This window comes from Lepidochelys kempii, chromosome 16 (genome assembly GCF_965140285.1).
Source record: "Lepidochelys kempii isolate rLepKem1 chromosome 16, rLepKem1.hap1, whole genome shotgun sequence".
Lineage (NCBI taxonomy): Eukaryota > Metazoa > Chordata > Testudines > Cheloniidae > Lepidochelys > Lepidochelys kempii.
In genome coordinates, this window is record NC_136395.1 from 17479535 (window position 1) to 17494884 (window position 15350).

The window sequence follows — 15350 nt, forward strand, 5'->3', positions numbered from 1 at the left end:
ACGTTGCATAGCACTGTACCTAACCACCCCTGCAGATGAAACTAGGTCCCCAGAAGAATGCTGGTTGATCAAGCTACCTCCCCTCGGGTAGGCGAATTACCTTCAGTGACAGGAAAAACCCCTTCTATAGCTGTAGGAAACATCTACGCTATGGGCACCACAGCAGCATAGCTGCGGCGCCTGTAGTGTAGACATGGCCTAAATTTTGTTGCTGGTTATTTGAATGGAAATAGCCTCCTAATGTTCTTAACCAGATGTCTGAATAGCCATAGAAGTCAGAGATGGAAAAGACCCCTTAGGTCACTGTATCCACTTCCCGGTGCCATGCAGAACTATTCCCTACAGTCTCTTTCACCAGGGTGGTGTTCAGTCTAATTTGTAATGTCCTTAGCAATAGGGTTGGGAAAGAGTGTGTAAGTACCTTAGGGTAAAGGCAAGTTGAGAACAGTCAGATACTTTCAGGTTCATGGTGATGCCATGCTCTGGCACCTTGGCAGGCTGTTAAAACTCTCCTCTCACTTTTTCAGCTGAAAATAACTTGCCTTCTTTCCCTAGTGGCAGTATCCCCCTGGCTGTCTTTAAATTGGATCTGACTATTTGTAATATTTACTAACCTTCCTCCGGAGACCGACTGTGCTTTGCTGACTGAACTGTTGGGCTTAGAACAACATAGTATAAACATACTAAACATTAAGCTTGGGGCCAAATTGTGCCTTGGGATACATGCATGCAGTTCCTGCTGAAGTCAACGGAAGCTGCGCGCACACATCCCAAAAGAGAACTGACCTCTAAGTAGTTTTCACTTGCCTGCTTTCAAACATTTTTCATAACCCATAGGGGTAATAGACTATGCTCTTGATTTTGATACTCTATGGAAACTCTTGTATCTTCCCACTGAAATGTAAGGGACTCTATTTTATATGTTAGTAATAGGTTGAGTCATTTAGATTTCAAGTCACAGAATTGTTGTGTGTTAAATAGTGTCATAACCCTAATGAGACATATTTCCCAGGTAACTCTTTGCTTGAAATATTTCTCCATGAAATAAGAGGTTATAAAAAGATGATGCCATCATTCTCACTCTTGCTCTTGTCCCCTCTCCTCCTTCCATAGATTGTATGTTATGTTTACGTCACACTGGTCATTCCAATTCTCATCAAGTTTGCTGTTCCATTCCAGTGGAATTGGCTCTACCAGGTATCTTACTGCCAAGGGAAAATTTTATACACTCTCTGAATCTCTCTTTCACATTCATTTTTAACTGTAAGTAAATAAAAAATCAGAGGTGCTTTTCCACATTGTAGTATAACTTCTCAAAGCCTGCTGCTGAGGTCTGATTTCTGCCAGTCTTGAGCACTGGTAACTCCTAAGGGCTTGGGGGAAGGGAAGAGGCTAGAGTTTAAGTTTCATGCTTGTCCTGCGAGGCTGCTGGATTACACATGAGACGTCTGACAGTAATTGTATTATTACATTTTTGTTTTTCGATTTTTAAAATGTCTGAAGGAAATTAATCAGGAGTGTACAAAGGGAAAAAAGTTAGGCCCTGGATTGCCATGTGGTAATTGAAACCCCTGGGAGCCAGTCAAATGAGCTTTCGCTTCTCCATCTACAGTTTTTATTTGCTTAGTGACTTTAAAATGCATGATTTCTTAAAGTATAATCCGAGCCACCATGCAGGGATCTTTGGAATACATTAACTGTTGGTGGTGCCAAACAACTTGGGGAACATCTCTTTCCCTTAAGCAAAGTCTTGCTCTAGTTTAAAAGCACTGAAATGACATTTGGAAGTCTAACTATATTTAAAATGACAGGGAACGCAGTAAAATCAGAGGGCTAACATTCTTTGTCCAGGGATTAACAGCAGTAAGGCAGGAGGGACACTTTGTTGCATCTCATTCATAGGATACAGTATTTAGTGACCAAGAAGCCTTTATTAGGTTAACGTGTCATAACAATATGGGGTCATGAGAACAATCTTCAGTTTCCTGTTTTACGTGCAGCTGTTGGATGAAATGACAATGTTTGTGTTTTGTTCTTACGGGGTACAAGTTCTGTCCGGCATCAGATAACCCTTACCTCCCTCTCTCTTAGGATTATGAAGATGACCTGAAGGTGGAAGCTGTGTAAGTACGTTTTTTCCTCTTCCTCATTGGCTTTGACAACTTAGTGTTAGAAAGACAAGCTGGTTGCACTTTTCTTCTGAGGAGGTTTGTTCTCCCGCCCAATATTTGAGGTCAGCCTGTGTGTGTAAAAATACACTTGGACTCAAATTCAGTAGCTGTCTAAACCACTGAAGAAGCTTATGGTATGCCTATGCACCTCAGAACTGGATATTATAGTAGTTTGCAACAAGTTAGTAGGATACTTAATAGTGTAAAAAATGACATGCATACCGAAATCTTGCACTAAACATCCAAATTTATGGACTCCTAAAGTTAGCAGCCTAAGGGCATGTCTACATTGCAGACTGAGGTATGCTGCTCTTCTGATAGACATACTTACACTAGCTTTCCATGCATTATCATGGGTAAAAATTGCCAGGTAGGCATTGTGGTACAGGCTTCAGCACGGGCTAGCCACAAGAGTACATACCTGGGGTCCCTGCTGTGCTTGTGAAGCCTGTACTGCCACATCTACACTGCTGTTTTTAGCAGTGCTAGGGCAGGTATCTGAGCTACAGTTGTACCTCAACCTGCAGTGTAGACATGCCCTAATTTTGTGGTGCTAAGCGACTGAAGATCTATGAACTTCCACTGGAGCTGAATGCTCAGCACTTCTGAAAATCAAGCCCTAGATGAAAAAGGTCATCTCTTCCCTCCCCACACACATAATGTGTCTTTGGCCAAATGCTCCTGTGTTCTAAAACAGTGCTTTTAGATGTGCATGCCATACCAGGATGAAGTATCAGCTTGGTTTATCGCTGTGGGTTCACAGCCGTATAAAGGTGACTGAAAAGGCTAATGGCTCTCACGGTCTATAAACGATAGCCCAATTTCAACCCTTCTGCTTCAAGATGTTTGATTTTCCTGGACCTCTCTCTAAAATCTTGCCAACATAGCCACATCCAATGGCAATGCTGGCCTTCCTCGTGTCCCCTGCATGCTCTAGCAAACACGGGCAGGTCGGCAGTATGGCTACTATATGTCCCCCTCATATTTTGTGCTTGTTTGAGACATACTGTGCTGACAAGGCTTCAGTGCATCCAAAGCTACACTGATTCTCAAGTGGCTGCATGTGGACTTGGAGAGATGATGGTTTTTGTATTTTTGTTGTTGTTATGAGAGTACAGTGTTGATCTTGAATACAAGCCACTGGGGTAACTTAACTGTGCTATTTTTGGCTGCTTATGAACGCTTACATAGGGAAAACATTCTTTGCCTGGGCTGAGCAGTGTTTTTGGGAATTAAACCCCTGGCTCCAGCTGTCATGCCACGTCCCATTGATGGCAGTAGAATTAACTTGGGCCAATCCTTAGGAAATCCCTAAGTCAGCCATCAGAGTGGAGGAGTTGTTAATTGACCTCCAGCTCAAAGATCAGAGATTTCAAGATCCAGATCAGCTCACCTTACTAGAGTTTTATAGTGTATAACTAGTGCTGTGTTCCTCCAGGGGTTCCTGTCAGCCCCTTGCCCTGAGAATTCCACACAGGCATACTTTCCATGGGGCCACTAGGTGCTATTTTCTTCATCCGCTGGAGAGTTGCTAGAGCATGTGATGTGTGAACCTTCCTCCCTCCCTTGAAGTTGAGCGTGTGGCTTTGATACTGCAGCCTTGAGCAAGTGTCTGGTCTGGGGAGCTAGACTGCTCTCCTCACCCCAGCCAGAGTATTGTGCTCCCACTAAACTGCCAGGCTCAAAGGCAGTTGCAAATGAGATCAGAATTCTCCCTGTGAGAGTTGTAGTCTGGAATAATCACAAATAAAGCTGGATCTCAGCCCAAGCTGCCTTCCCCCTCCAGTGTGACAGTCTCAGGGCTAAGGTTCAGAAATGCTTCTACTTTTCTGTAATGGAATATGCCATAAATTCATCAAGTTGAAAAGTACTGAATGTAATTTTAATTGGCACAAAGTCAGTGGCCTTTAATTCAGTGCTGCATATTATCCTTCTCTGAATTATTTCTCATAAATTGGGTGCAGGTCTGCGGTGCGGAGGGTAGCAAGGAATGCTTTCATATATTGGGAATGAGGGTAAAGGGGAAGAGCAGGGATAGTGAAGTACAGTTTCTATAGATGTTTGATTCTATCATGAAAGTCTCAAGGTTGTCACTAACCTTAGATCTGTTCCAGTCCATCTAAGTGAAGGACAGAATCTGGTCCTTTCCTAGAGGCTTGTACAATAGAGTGGTCTCCCTAAAGGGACAACAGCGTCCATCACCTATGTCTGTTTCTTTTTTTTACCTGCTCTTTGTAACAAAGTGATTCCTAATATGACTGAGATCAGAGAAATAATTTCTCCTTGTGATTTGTTCTCTGCATTTGACAGCATGGGTCATGTACCCCCACTTTCCCATGTATATCAGTTTCTCTTGTTTGACTGTCCTTCAGGCCACATGAGTTTAAAACCTTTTCAATTATTTAAAAGAAACAACAACACAACATCATCAGAATTGGCAAGAAGATTTAGGGGTAGGTGTGATACTTGAAACCACTACTTAAATCACTCTTTGAAACTGACTAGACTGCATCCCTTCAAGGGTAGGATGTTCACAGTGGTCAAAACTTCAGTGGAAAAATGTGACTAGCTTGTCCGGTGTCAAAGCACAATTCTGGCTTATGCTTTTTCAATAGCTTCATCCTATAAACTGGTCCATTTCATAGCTTTTGGCTATTGTATAAATGAAATTGTTCCCCACTTGGAAGAAGCAGGGAGGAGAGACATAAAGTCAAGAGTACAATCAGGCCTGGTTTAACAGGAATAAGAACAACTGGGTGACTAGATATAGGTAAAGTGGGGATATGGACAAGTTCTGATTAGGCTGGTCTCCAGCGTAACTAGACAATCTGGAGCCATTACTGAACTGTCTCAATGACTTAAACAAGTTTAATAAAACATTCAAGAAGTATCATCTTAGGTGCTTGCAGTGTTCACAGTCTAGTTGGAAGGGCCTGCAGGGATCAGTTTAGGTTCTGGTCAATATCTTCATCAGTTATTTAGATAATGGCAGAGAGTACACTTATAAAGTTTACAGACAATACCAAGGTTGGGGGGATTGCAAGTGCTTTGGAGGATAGGATTAAAATTCAAAAGGAGCTGGACACACTGGAGAAGTGGTCTGAAGTAAATAGGATGAAATTCAATAAGGACAAAGGCAAAGTATTCCACTTAGGAAGAAATGATCAGTTGCACACATACAAAATGGGAAATGACTGCCTAGGAAGGAGTATTGGGGTCATAGTGGATCACAAGCTAAATATGAGTCAACAGTGTAAATTCCGCACCCCACAAAAAAAAAAAAAAAAAAAAAACCATTCTGGGATGTATTAGTGGGCGTGTTGTAAGCAAAATACAAGAAGTAATTCTTCCACTCTACTCTGCACTGATAAGGCCTCAACTGGAATATTATGTCCATTACTGGACACCACATTTCAGGAAAGATGTGGACAAATTGTACAAAGTCCAGGGAAAAGCAACAAATATGATTAAAGGGCTTGAAAAAAAGACCTATGAGGGAAGATTGAAAAAAAGTGTTTCGTCTGGAGAAGAGAAGACTGAGAGGGGATGTGATAACAGTTTTCAAGTACATAAAAAGTTGTTACAAGGAGGAGAGAGAGAAATTGTTCTCATTAACCCCTGTGGATAGGACAAGAAGCAGTGGGCTTAAACTGCAGAAAGAGAGGTTTAGATTTTCTTCCCTTCTTGGATTGTAGGAAGGAGCCGTTTATAATTATAAACGAGCAATTCCAATTAATGTTTTCAGTAGTTAGGCATTTTGTACACTGTTTGTTTTTTATAATCTTACAAGCTTAGGAATCTTCCTATCAATTAATTTCTCTCCAATTTGTCAAGCACTTTTCCTCATCCAGTTTTGAATGGAACTGAAATTAGTATAAAACGCCTTTGCATGTCAAAACACATTTTTATGTTATCACCAACCTCACTGATGTCTGCACAGCTCTGGAAATGATGTTTATTGAGGGAACTGCTGAACAAGGCAGCCTAGTTTTTAAAGTTCTCAGAAATAATGGACTTTAAAATAATTCGAGACCATTCCCTATTGTATTACAACAGTTCTAGGTCTATAAATTGACCAGATTTAAAATGCATTTGATAGTGCTCCTTTTTGAGCATCAAGGGGAAAACTTCTTGTAGAATGTCTTGCATCTACCCAATAAATCATAGCTGTGAGGAACAATAGTGTGTATAATGTCTTGCAAACCTGTCTTCTTCATCATGGTATAACACTGAAGGGAATTTATTTATCATTGTATCTTCTTTCTTCAACTGTTAGGTCCGAGTCATTCTTAAGAGAAATCAAAGTTCAACAGATATTTAAAGAGTAACACTGAAACAGGTATAAGTACCTCCTGTGTAACTGATGTGAATTACTCGGGAGTCAATTCTGCGGTGCCATTCCCCTTTCTGAAGCTGGGTCTATAGTAGGGTTGTAAAAGGTCAAACAGTTAACCGGCAAGCATTAGGCTTACCGTTAACCGGACTTTAACCATTAACCCCAGTGGCTGCACCGGGCCGATGGGCCAGAGCAGCCCCATCCCCGTTAGGCTGGCCAGGCCAGAGCGGCCCCTGACCCCAGTCAGCCAGCGGTACCCTGACTGCAGTGGACCGGGTGGGCTGGAGCAGCCCCAACCCCGGCTGCATCAGGCTGGAGCAGCCCCGTCTGCAGCGGGCAGGCAGGACCGCGGCCAGGCAGCCCGCCGAGCCGGCAGGACCCAGGCCGGACAGGCTGGAGCACCCCCGGCCACACCAGGCTGGTGGGACCCCAGCCCTGCCCACTCTGCACCAGCCAACCGGAACGACCTCGGTTAACGGTTAAATTATCTAATTTTAATAATTTAACCGGTTAACTTTTTAACCAATATTTACATCCCTAGTCTATATGGACTTTGCATAGCATAAAGATTAAAGTCATCTTAATCCAGTGCTTGCCCACTAGGACAGCAGTTCTCAAACTGAGGTCCGCGAGGGTACTCCAGGGGGTGTGAGTGTCATGTCCGGCTTCAGGGGGTCCGTAAGTCATGTCTGGGGCCGCCAGCCCCACTGATCAACTTCTCCCCCTCCCTCCCAGCACCTCCTGCATGCTGCGGAACAGTTGTACAGCAGTGTGCAGGAGGTGCTGGGAGGGAGGGGGAGGAGCAGGGACGGGGAGTGCTCGGTGGAGGGGGCGGGAAGAGGAGGGGCAGGGGTGGTGTTGGGGCCTTGGGGGAAGGGGGGGCGGGGCCTGGGGCTGAGCGGGGATTGAGCTCCCCTGGGGAAAATTAGAAGCCGGCTTGGGGGTCTGCTAAAATTTTTAAATCAAAGTGGGGGTTCTTGGGTTGCTAAAGGTTGAGGACCGCTGCTCTAGGAGTTGCAATGAGATCTTGTCTCTGGTCAGCTGCTTAGAGTAAATCGGGGTTCATGGAACTGGTAATGGGCCACAGGAACAAAAAACACTAGATCACTAATTTTAGTCACACCCAAGTAGCTGAATTCAAAGCCATTATAATTTAATGGTGGTTAATGGCCTGTATGTAAGAAAATGGTCTCAGTCTGGGTCCCAGTGAACAAATGTCAACATCAGAATACCACTTCCCTAATTGGAAGACTTGCCAGAGGAGCCCAGGATTAAAAAAGCACGAAGACTTGGCTAATTTCTTCTCGGTGGGGCACGTTCAGGTTGGGCTTGAGCAGTGTGGTGAAATCCTGCACTGACACTGCACCAGTTGCATCTGTTTGGAAGTCTTTGCTCATCCACAGCTTCTAGGGCTGGTAATCAGACCCCTTCCACAAGTACTAAATTTGCAAATCTTAAAGAATCCGTTTCAAGACATAAAAGGGCAGATCTGCTAGGGATAAGTTTGAGCAAGCCTAGCAGAGTGACTCAAGTGTCTTAAGTCGTCTGCATCTCGGCAACAGGAAAGCTGGTAGAGCATTGGAAACCTGACAATCAGAGAACTTTTCTTGTGAGCTTTTGTTAGATTAAGGGACTCCAGTGTTTGCTCTGGGACTTTCCATTATTACATCATTGTGGGTAGCTTCCCTGCAGCTCTGCTGGAATTCTCTTCCTCTGACTCATGGGTCTGTTCCATTCCCTTGGCCATCTGGCAGAGGATCTCTAGGAGATTCTCATTCTTCATTCTCCAGCTACATCAGGAGTGAAAGGTTTATGCATTTTTGAAAAGCATAGTGGGTGTTTTTTTGGTAGGTGAAACATAACAGTAAATTTGCCCTTGCATGTCCTATTTTTGTGTTCATAAATATTAAACAAATATTGTTTCAGGTGGAAAATATCAAGGTTTACATGAGCACATGGGGCCATTTGGTTGTCAGTATCCTGACTCTACCAGCTGTGTGCCTGTGATGGCTTTTGCATATGATAGATGCTTCTTATTTTTCTGAAGCTATGGCAGATGATAGAAGGCTGTAAACTGATCTCATAGGGTGTACTTCACCATGTTTTGTTATTTCCAGTTTGATTTTACAGGTGCAAAGCAAAAACGCCCCTCCCCCCCCCTTTTTTATGGTGTATGAAAACTGCCAGGCTTTCCTATTTTTTAAAACAAATTGTGCTTGCTTTTTATCCTTACTTGCTACAGAAATGTCCTGATATGTAGATTCAACATCCCCTTTACTCCCGAACCGAGGGAGAGCTGCAGCTTGGGTTTAACGCACTATGAGGTCACCTTGCCAGTCCTCTGTGCGTTGCTCAGATATTCCAGGAAAAAAATCAGAGTTGTGACCTAATACTGTAGCACAGATACTTTACCTTCTGCTTTTTGGCCCACACATGTTTTCAGTGATAGCTTTATGAGCTCTGGCTGTCTGTAAACATAAATGCACATATGCTGTTGGTGATAACGCAAAAAATCAATATACGTGAAATAACTCAGCAGTATTTCAAATGGGCCAGTATTAGGCAGAAGAAACAAACCAGAAGACCCTTTTTATGCCATAAAAAGACAGCATAGGGCACGCATTTCCTACACATGTAAACTCTTGTAATGCAACTCTTAAATCAAGAGTATAAGTTAGGAAATCTTGGCTGTAGGAGATATCAAGGGATTTACTTTTAGTAGCTTTACAAGGAGTTACTTAACCAGAGGACATCTCAGTTCAAGTGTTTATAGAAGAAAGTAGCCTTAAAGATTATAGGTCTTGTTTTCTGCTCAGATACACCAAAATTAATAAGAATTGCACTGGTGTAGGAGAGGGTATAACTGAGAGACCAATCTAGAGACCAGTCCGTTTCTTCCAGACAGGGTCAGCAGCCAGTCTCCAACAGTGAAAAGTGACTTTTGTCACTCTGCTCTATGCTACTTCTAAAGTGAGTTCCGTCAGTTTGTGGGCACTTAGCTGGCACTTTGTTAGACGAAAGCATGCTGCCCGAGATGGTGCAGACACACTTGGCTAAATCCTAAAATGTAAACAATACAGTAGTTTGGGGTGGAGGGGAAGAAGCTTGCTGCTCTCTCTCCCCTGCAATGAATTATTTCTTTAGCTAAACAGACCTTGCTTGTAAACGTCAGATGCTTGAGTGCTGTTTTACAGGTCTGAGTTGAAGTAGAGTGCGGGTGGTGGTGGGGCGGAACCCCACTGAAGTAGGATCAGAGTGGGAGGAAAAGCACTTGTAAACCCTAAGTCTGCTTTATTAAATGGAACTAATGTCTTTTGAAGGTGGTATCCTCGATTTCCTCCTTCCTTCCAGCTGTCCACAATGGCCCTACTAAAATCACCTCTATTTGTGATAACACATTGACACCTTTGCTTTATTTTGTGGTATCCTGAGTTGGTTCTCTTTGCGTAATGGGATGAGCAGCTCTCTGAGGTAGGAGGAAATTGCAGAATCCATACGTTCCTATCATTCTGCCTCTGCACATTCTCCCAAGTCCCTGCTTCAGAACAGACTAATCCATTATGTTCTCCATTAAGTGAAGAAAACAGCTATAAAGCTTTTTCTCATGCTGAGTTCAGCTTCCTTGCTTGATGGCAGATCAACTTTCATTCCAGTTTGCAATATCAAAGACTGGACTCATGGAGGTCAGCTGCTACTATCCTTCCAGTTTTTCCCCTTGTCATTTTTCCTTGGGTAGGACTATAAAACAAAAGACGAGGCAAAAAAGAGGGTCATGAAACAGAGCTATGAAAGGTGGAAAAACTTCTGCATACTTAGCAATTCTTGTTTGATAAATCTGGATTAATTAAGGTAGAGAGAAACAAACTATTCCATAATTTTTGACCACATATTACAAATGTATAGGGCAGTGGGGCCAGCCCTATTACACAGGAGGGCCACATAAACCTAAGCACAACCTTGTGGAGGCCAAACAAATTATACGTATTTTAATAAGATTTAAAGTCCCCTGTATTGATTTATAGTTTAAGTTCAGCTTGTTTCATATGTATTAGGTTGTTTCTTTGTACGGTATTGTCTATTTACAGACTTGTGTAAACTAAAATGATATAAACATGACAACAAAGTGCTAATGAATTGACTCTTAGTATATTGTGCTGAAGCGAGCTGCAGGCCTTATGAAATGCTCTGGTGGGATGTGGATGGCCCTCGGGCCGTAGTTTGGGCACTGCTGGTCTAAGGCATCACTTCCTCCTCCTGCTTGTGATTGTTACTTATTAGCTCTGTGGCAACTCCAGGAATTGCTCACTTGGGAAAAATTAAGAAGGAAATGATTTAATATATTTTAGCTACCGTTCAATGTAATTTGTTGCCTAGAGACAGATCAGTGCTGTATGGACTGAAGTTTGAGAGTCTTTGACCTAGGGCCTTGCAGATCAGGACTGAAGTTCTGTGGCAGCCCAGAGACCTAGTCTGAATTGCAGAGTGCCTGGCTTTAGTCAATGTTGTTAATCCCTAGCTTTTGAGGACCCTAATAAGAATTTTTCTGAACTGTTTTTTGGGAAGAGGGAAATCTCTCGCTGTATACTGGGGTTGTAATGGCGGAAGCAATAATGCAGACAAGACCTGGGCATTCTTATCCCCATGTCCTGTAGACTTGCTCTGTGCCCAGTCCTGCCACCAGTGGAACTACACTGGTAGAAAAGCATTTTTATTGGGGGGGGGTGGGGGAGCAGGGAAATTACCAGCTGTAGCTTGTGTAAACAGAAGCTTATTCACCTATTATCTCTGTGGTGGTGAAGTTAAACAGGCATTATCTTACGAGCCTTTTGAAAAAAGAACTCTTCTTTCCTCTTTTTTTTGGAGAGAGGAGAGATTGCACTGAGCATAGAGACGATAAACACATTTTTGTTTAATCAAACTGTATGGGAAGCAACAGCAGGTTATGGGCACATCAGCGGGTCAAGGTTGCGACTCCAAGCAAGATTGTTGCAACTTCCTTCAGGAGCCCTGTGTGTGTGCGCATTGTGTATGCATAGGAGAGGGAGGCTAACAGGATTTTTACCTGGCTCTCCTTATGCTAAATAAGGAACTTTATGCATATTAATGTGTCAGAAGATACCAAATAAATAAAATGGGAGAGAGTACATTATTCTGCAATAGAATAAAAAGATAACATTGAATATACATCAAATTACCGTGTGGGAGGCAGATTATTGTCTCTCTCCTTTACAATGGAGAAGGCCTGATATCGATACCCTGAAGAATTTGTCTGATACTCAAGGTAATCATCTGACACTGGTGGCATTACTGATGCACCAGATGGGCCTGCATAATATTTGCAGAGTATAAAAAGGTTTTATGGTCCCATTGTCAAATTGTACTGATAGTCCCAGGTTGATATAGGGGATGACTTCTGGTTTTTATCGATATCCTGATTCTCCCCGAATAATTTTAATCGTACTCAGTATGCTTTAATCCAGTATGTTGGATTCTGGACTATAGCCATTGGCGTGATCTATAGTATAGTTTTTTTTTCTTGGTTAAAATCCTCAAGAGAATGCAGAAGGGAAAATATTTAATACAAAAAGGGTTAATCAAAACATTAAGAACATTCCGCTGCATAAGCTTACTGTTTTTTGGTTTTGTTTTATTTTTTTAAATCAACCACTTTGCTTGGAACTTCAGTAAAAGCCAGTAGCCTCTGGCGTGTCAATTGTGTAGCTGAGAAACGCGCACTGTATTGCTGTTCTCTTCAGTATAAACAAAGATTAAAATACATTCAGTTGCAGCATGTCTAAACTTTTGGTCTTGTCCTTGGTTAGTTAGCAATGTACTCTTCTTTGCAAGAAAAAAGATTCTATCAGAAAACTTTCAATAAGCAGTTTTACTAACAAGCTACCTAAATATCCTTTCCTCCACCCCAGAAAAAAGACTGCAACCAAAGAGCTGTGCAGCTAAGAATGTTTGGAATAGAAGGAGATTTTTTTAGAAGCATTTGTAATTGTGATGGTGCAGTCTTCTCTCTCTCTAGTCTTGAGCCTTCACTGCAATCTGCCACTTTTGTTTTCTTACATCAGTTGGGGTGGCTTGTGGGTGGTTCCTTCTTGAGACAGCTGGAACCAGAAACACTTGAGGGTAGGAAGTTGGCATTGTTGCTCTGGCTCCTGCTTACAGATCTGTTTGTCCAAAGCCTTTTTAAGCACACTTTTTTAAAATGAAGCTTGAAAAACCCAAATGGATTAGCAATAGTCTTTGTCACAGCTTCTTGCCAAATCTCAGTGTAACCATCTATGTTTAGAAACTCTGGCGAAAGAACATGCTGAAAGAGAAGCAGCTGCCGTTGGTGCCATAGTGGAAGGGGATGGTCTTCTGGTTAATGGACTGCATTGGAACTCTGGGTTCAGTTCCTAGATCTGCCACTGATCAAGTTACTTTATCTCCCTGTGCATCAGTTCCCCGTCTGTAAAATGGGGATAATTCTTCTTTTGCTCTCATTATTTCTTCTGTTTGTAAGCTCTTTGGGGCCAGGACTGGCTATTGTCTGTCAAATCTTTGCGCGATGGGATCTCATCCTGATCTAATTTTTGGCGCCTCTGGGAAGTACTGTAACACAAATAGAACTAGCTCAGTGCTGACTAGTATTAGAGCAGTTTGAAGTCTAGCTTAAAATGGTTCCAATCCCATATTCTTTGTTTCCTTATAACTTGGAATTAGATCATTTCCCAAGGCGTCCCTTCCTATATGGGTACTTCTTTTAGATAAATGACTGGGCTTTAATCACTTGCCTTGTGTTTGAACCTTTGACTCTTTGTCAGTGCTTCTGTGACTCCTCCAGGTACGCTGGTTCTTATGAGCCAAAATCCTCAGGACTTCTGCCACACACTCTACTGGGTTAAGATGGCCGGTGATGGTAAAGACCATGAACGTGCACTGTAGCAACGGTTCTCAACTACTTCTTCTCTACCAGTACACCATATCCTGTCACCCTGCTCCTTCCAGGACCTCCCTCACACTTAGCAATATGGGCATGGCAGGGTGTTTGTGATACCCTGCTCCCCCCAGCACCGGTTAGTACCTGCCTGGCTGAGAGCCAATGATGGGCAGCTTGGGCTGCGGCTCAACGGATTAGAGAATCAGATGCTAGGGGGGATATCAAAGGCAATGGCTTTTCAGTGAATTCCTGCCCTTGTTGGTTGGCTTCAACCACAGAAGCATTGTCTCCAGAGAAGACACATGTCTTGCAAAACAGTAGGCAATACAAAAAGTGGCGGAAAATTGGGGAAGGCAACATAGGTAATGTTGAGAGATTCCTGTGCAAATCTAAAGGTGTCAGTCGGTGTATATGTTGAGAGCTATGCTTGGGCTGTTAGTGAGAATTGCTGGTGTAGCTCTCAGGGGCCTGAAGCTTTAGTTTCTTCTGAAACCCTTTTTTTCCCTCCTCCAGGGTGGCTACTGCAGGGGTGATGAAAAGCATGGAGACGGTCAAGAAAGTGGTAAATGGTTCAGCGGAGCTCCAGCACAAATGGAAGAACACAGCCCAAGGGGCCGATTCACCGGGCCAAGGCGGCACTTTCCAAGAAAACATTGCTGTTCCGCGGAAAGGGAGCAACCTGAGCTTCCCAACCCTGGGACTGCAGCCTTGGGTGTGTGGAGGGGAGCAAAACATTGCAAAAAGCGAATCATTCCTCTTTTAAGGATATGGGCTTATTATGGGATATTGTTACACACAAGGAATCTGGAGCTTTCTTAGGGATGCTGGGTGGCTTATTTGCTTCACCTCTCCTTTCTGGAGCTATTAGGACTTCTGAATTGTTTGCAGTTGTGTACTCTGGAATGGGTAATATCAATGTGAAGAGAGACCTATAGTGTGTGTGGGTAAAGTAAATATTTATATAATGCATATACACACATGCGGTGAGACACCTGTGCTAGAAATTATGAAGTGTCATGAAAGGTGGGGAAGTGGGAGGGTCCAGCAGAGGAGCTTGTTCTTGTGGAATGAAAAGGTGGGAGAACCCCTGAAAGAATTCTGTGACTAGCCTCTACTGCAGCACAAGTCTCCCCTCTTTTTATACTGAGCCATATTGCCTTTGTTGGTGGCCTCTTGCCTCTGGCTAGGATGTGTAGCATCCATAGGCTGCTGCCTGAGCAGCTGAATCAGTCAGGAAGGCATATAGACTGCAGCTACCAGATACTAGGCCTTAATCTTCATGAAGAGATCTGGACATTCAGTGTTGACTACGCTTCTACAGAAGAATGGCAGTGTGGGGTTCCATCATGTAAATGTGCTAACATTTCTCCAATGACAAACCCACTAGGGATCGGATTTGGTGAATGACAGTTGCAGAACTCAAGTTTCCAGGGACTGGAGAATTGGAACCACAGGGAGCTTTGTCCTTTCAATAAAGATTGGAACAGGATGCAGTGGAGTTTGGTTTTAGAATGTAGATTCATTTCTCTTTTGGACTGGAGCTGAGATCGCAGAGCTTTTAATAAATGAGTTTTAAAGAATTGATTGAAGATCACTTGGTTTTTCCTCCCCCAACAATCTCTACCGTTGCTAACTGCGAAAATCTTGGAAGTGGGGGGTAAAAAGAGCTACCTGCTTTGATGTCTGGGACTGGTTTCCTTTCAAAGAGAACATGAAAACATCGTATCCTTCTTCCACCAATACCAAATCTTCCTCTCTAACATTCCTTTCCTACCCTTCTTGCTACATACCCAAAGCAGTAATGATCTGACTCTACTGTTAGTGGCAGGCATCTTGCAAGCCTAGAGCTCCAGCCAGTGGAAATGGAAATGCACTGCCAATGGGATAATCCATGTTGTATGATCTATGGCTT

At 43.0% G+C, this 15350-nt stretch overlaps 1 protein-coding gene across 1 annotated transcript in view; it reads left to right on the plus strand.

The window, feature by feature from the left end:
• The window catches only part of GPR107 (G protein-coupled receptor 107), a 64620-nt gene extending 49598 nt beyond the window's left edge, over positions 1-15022 (plus strand). Inside the window, 3 exon segments of the mRNA XM_078849133.1 lie at positions 1114-1197; positions 2092-2123; positions 13952-15022. Coding sequence (XP_078705259.1) covers positions 1114-1197; positions 2092-2123; positions 13952-14201 — 366 coding nt within the window. The 3' untranslated portion in view covers positions 14202-15022.
• Positions 15023-15350: the final 328 nt, after the last annotated feature.